General features: G+C 35.4%; 1 protein-coding gene across 1 annotated transcript; it reads right to left on the bottom strand.

The window, feature by feature from the left end:
* Positions 1-501: 501 nt before the first annotated feature.
* On the bottom strand, positions 502-4,275 carry LOC114369142 (exocyst complex component SEC15A-like). The gene is made up of 2 exons (XM_028326327.1): positions 4,056-4,275; positions 502-3,055 (listed from the first exon to the last, which is right to left on the bottom strand). Exon 2 carries the CDS (start codon positions 3,039-3,041, stop codon positions 672-674), a length of 2,370 nt encoding a protein of 789 aa, XP_028182128.1. The 5' UTR covers positions 3,042-3,055; positions 4,056-4,275; the 3' UTR covers positions 502-671.
* Positions 4,276-4,840: the final 565 nt, after the last annotated feature.

Genomic DNA, 4,840 nt, shown 5'->3' with positions numbered 1-4,840 from the left:
ATCATGATATCTTTTATTTTAGATTGTTGTAGGCTCGTGGTTTTACCTCTCCATTCAAGTATCCTAGTTTACCCTTTAACTCCTTCAGGTGTAGCTCCGCTGCTGGCTGCACTTCAGCCAACAATGGCAGCAGCTTTGAAATTCATGATGGAGCCCTAGGACTCTTGATACTAACTTGAAAATAAATGAGGAAGATTGCAGTATCTTCATTATTTCTGATTGAATCATTACAGATTTAGATAGACTAGAATGGGAATAAGAGTCTCTGAGTAAAAGAAAAGGAAAAAAAAAAAAAAAACAGAATAAACAATCAGTTATATTAGACAAATATCCATTTACTTTGGGAACAAATTATGCTAATTATTAGCAGCAAATCCTCAGAAATCAGGTCAAATAATTACTAAAAGTTTGACTCTGATCTAAAGATTCACTGACAACTCCAAAAGTGCTTCATCCAAGCAGTAATAAACATCTGATAAGCAATGTTTCATGACAAATTCATTCAGACGAAGCACATAACCAGAATAAAGAGAGAAGATTTAAGGCACAAACAAGTCAGAACAATATAGAAACATGTTCATTATGATGTTAAACATCCACAAGAAAAGAAGAAAAATACATCAATTATACCCTACTTCCCATGAATCATGAAATAATGTTTCCAAATTTTATCAACTGAAATCCTTAAGTCGCTTTTTGAGCACATCCATTGATTTCTTTCTAGCACTTTGCTTTGCATTTTTATTAGCCAGGCTTCCAAAGATCCCATCTGGAGAATCCTTGAATTTATCAAGGATAGCAGCCACCTTCTTAATTTCAAGTGCATAATAATTTTTCTCCCATATATCAGGATTCAGGAAGTTCTCAGGTTGACTACTTAGCAAAAGATTGACTAACTGTCGTGCTTCTACCATGCAGATCTTAAAACTAACCTCATTGTCTATTTCTCCCAAACCAGCAGAATAGAACCTTTCCTCTGCAAAATTCTCTATGAACTGAAGATCATAATCAATATTTATAACTGCATTTGCATTAAACCTTTTAACACTATCACTAGAGAAAGCTGTCACTATGGAATTTGAGATGTGCTCAAAAGCACCACTCCCAACTCTGTACACAGCATCCAAGGGTAAAATTTGTTGCACTGGGGACAAGATAGAATCAAGGTAAATGATCACTTCGTGTATGTAGTCATTTCCATTCTCATTTGTCTCCTCAGGAGTCCAATTAACGCTTTCAGTAAGAGTCATAAACTCGTCTACTTTTGTGTTCACCAAACTCTGTAAGGCAATGAAAACTGCTTCCCTGGATGCCTTCAATATCACTTTTGCAGTTAAAGTAGCTTGAGGCCTTCCAACTGATCGGACTGGGATGCCACATAGTTGAGCTGTGTGTTGAAGGAAAAAATCACAAGCTCTTTCAAGAACAGCTATGTTTGCAGCAATCTGCATGAGTTGAGGTACAGTGACATTGTCACTATTGATTTTCTCAAGCAGTGTTACATTTAGTACATCAATCAGGAACATGTCCAAATACTTTCTCACAACACCAAAGAAATTCACATGTATGCCATAAGACAAGTAATCAACAGAGCCTTTGATAAAGGATCTCACAATGCGACACGCATCGGGCACCATGGAGGAGAATGGGGCAGTGTATGGAAATGCAGGCATAATATCTGATGTTTGAAGATTAAATGACAGAATGATATTCTCATAGTCACTTTCCTTTTTTATCTCCATCTGGTCATACTGGTCATTGCCAAAGACATCAAGAGTTTGTTGCCGGCATTCTTCCAAAAGAAGCAGGTGGTATTTGTCACAGCTGCTATCAAGAATATCAAGAAGTGTGCCTATTTCATGCCCATATTGTCTAAGAGTAGATCCAAACAGAGTGACATAATCCTTCACCAAGAGAAGATGAGGGGCAGATTCCATACTAGAGAATTGTTCCTCCAACAGTGATGTCATTTTAGCTACAGCTGTCTCCCACATTGTTTCAACCTGATCAGCTACCAGGAGGCCCGCTGTAGTTCTAAGGACTCTATCCTCCACTATAAAGAATCCAGCAATTTGAGCAAACAATGTCTGGTATGATTCAACAAAAGGTTGTGCTGAAGTTATCTCCAGGTCTGAATTCAATTGTAACAACCTATTAGTATAGTAATATTTGCGAAACTTCTCTTGGATACCCAGACAATCATGAATATGACAAGCACGATAAAGTGGTGTAAGATCAAACTGTAAAACTGAATCTTCTTCAAGTTCTTCGGCTTCCAAAGTATAAGCTAGATCCCCTAGTCCTGAAATACTTTGCTCCTCGGCCTTCCTCTGCTGTTCTAGCATTTCCTTGTCCCTTTGACGAACTGTCACAGCACGGCCAATTGCCGTTTGCCCAATATTTTTAGCAGAACTCCTTATCTCAACCATCCATTCATTAACTTCACTGCATACTTTCTTCTCAACGTGCAATTTTATAACAGGAATTCTACTCTCTATGACCATTTTGATAGCCTTTGCAGGAATATTCTGTGTGCAACTTTCCTCAACTAAATCCAAAGTTTTCAATGCAGAATAAAACTGACCTTCAGAAATGTGATCGTTACACTTGACACAAAGCTCCAACACCTGTATACAGTTCTTCAACATTTCTATAGCTTCAGTCATATTCTTCCTAACAGAATAAGACTCAAGAAGCTCTTCAAGCTTGGCAAGAAGGGCGCTGCCAACCTGCTGCAACTTAAAATTGTCACTTTGGAGCTCACTCTTCAGCTCCTCAGCATCAACTAACACTCCACGAAGCTCATCAACTGCAAGGATGAATTCCTCGTAGTGGGTCTTGCACATCTCCTCAATTTCAGATTCCTTTTGCTTAACGACATATATCAGCCGGTGAAGCAGCCCCTCAGGCCGTCCCCTTTCAAAGGCAAGCCTGACAAGAGGACCAACATCATCCCCATTTGCAATTAAATTAGCCAGAACCATATCCTCTCCTCCATCACCGTTCTCCACAACACCTCTCCTCATTGTCTTTACATCCATGATAACATGAATCCCTGGAATCTCGACAACACAATTCTCATTAGAAACCAAATGAATACTAAACTAAGCTTATAAAAATGAATTATTTCAGAAATTAACAATCACACAATTACATTGTTATATTTTCTTTCACATCACAAAACTCATGACTTACCAAATATAAACAAATCAATAGCAACAGCAGTCACACACCAGTGATTAACTTTGCAGGTTTACTATGCCTAAAGTAGTGGAAAAAAAAAGTAAAAGAAAAATAATAAATCAATTAGGGCTTGTTTGATCCTCTTCTCACATTTTAGTTTTAAAAAGTAAAAACTGTTGTTTGTTAGAATAATTACACACCAGTCAGCAATCAATCTCTCATCCAAAATCAATAAAGTTTTGAAAATTGTTTCCAAAACAAGTTAGATTTTTTCTCTTCATCTTCTGTTTTCATCTGGTTCAACCTCTCCCTCAATTCTACACCCTACTGACCTACTCTATGCCTTACACCCTCAACCAACTAGCTTAGCAACCTCGTGTAGTTGTCTTTTGAAAACTAAAATCAGTTTATAAAAATAAAAAAATCAAACACCTTAAATCAAGCTCGATAGAAACAGACTATTCGGGAGATTAACAAGCAAACAGACAATTTTTTTTTCACACCCTAAAAACATAAACCATAAAATCAAAGAGAATAGCAGTTATATTATAATTAAGTAATTCACCCTAGAAGGTTTACTGTGCTTCCCATGATACTTCATAACAGTGAATGCAGTAAAAAAAATCCAAAATAAAAAATAAATTAAACCCATAAATTGGTTCTATACAGAATCAAGCCCTATCAAAATAGAAAAGGAGATGAAAGAAGCTTGAAGAACAGATTAACAACAACAACACAAAGACTAGTATAAAGAGAACTTAAAGCTAACATTTAAAGAAAAGAAAAAAGCAAGCAGGATTCAGTTATGAGATTTGAAGACATAAAAGGCAAAGTAAAAAAGAAAATGAAAGTGAGAAGGGAAAAGAAGGGACCTGGGTGAAGCGAGAGAGAAGAGAAGCATGAAAGGAGGTAGAGAGTGTTTTTTCTTTTTGTTAGTGTTAAAAATGAAAATGAGAATGAGAAAGAGAATGCTGTTGGGGACGGGAATTCCTAAGTAGCAGTGAAGCAAAAGCCAGCGTGATGATACTACTTCACCGCTTTGGCCACACTCGCCGTGAACCAAATTCGCCGGCATTTTTTCTTTTTTCCATTTATGTTAAAAATTAAAAATATTTATGTTAAATATGCTGTAATGTGAACGCGACGCATTTTTTTTCTTCTTCCCAAATTCTAACCCACTGTTTAAAAGAAAATTTATGAAATCTTAAATATTTTTTATCCCTCGAACTGAAGAATAAAAATATATTAAAGTAAAAAGAAAATGGTTTTTTCTCTAAGTTTTCTGTCTTTAATTTGATTTTTTTTACTTAGGTATAATTTTGGTCCGTTAAATTTGAGGTCTGTTTTTTTAGTCTTTCAAATTAAAGTTTATATTTTTTTTTGTCTCAAATTCATAAAATGTATTTTTAGTCCCTCTCCTTACTAATTTTGCAAGTTTTGGTTTATAATTTATGTTAACTTTTAATCTTACAAGGGATTAAGAAAAACAGTTTACATATTTAGAGGACTAAAATATACGGATGTCATATTTAAGCAACTAAAATATATTTAAGGTTTTTTTTTTTTTACTTTTCCTCTCATCTAATTAGGTAAAGTAACACTCATTATAGATTTATGAAATTTTTATTTATTTTATCCTTCACACCGAAGAAAAAAA

The sequence above is a fragment of the Glycine soja genome, chromosome 10, assembly GCF_004193775.1.
Source record: "Glycine soja cultivar W05 chromosome 10, ASM419377v2, whole genome shotgun sequence".
Taxonomy (NCBI): domain Eukaryota; kingdom Viridiplantae; phylum Streptophyta; class Magnoliopsida; order Fabales; family Fabaceae; genus Glycine; species Glycine soja.
The sequence above is the reverse complement of the archived record's forward strand: the minus strand, read 5'-3'. Positions and strand labels throughout refer to the sequence as shown.

Coding starts and splice junctions, on each gene's coding strand:
- LOC114369142 (XM_028326327.1), bottom strand. CDS start 3,041: ATGGATGTAAAGACAATGAGGAGAGGTGTTGTGGAGAACGGTGATGGA.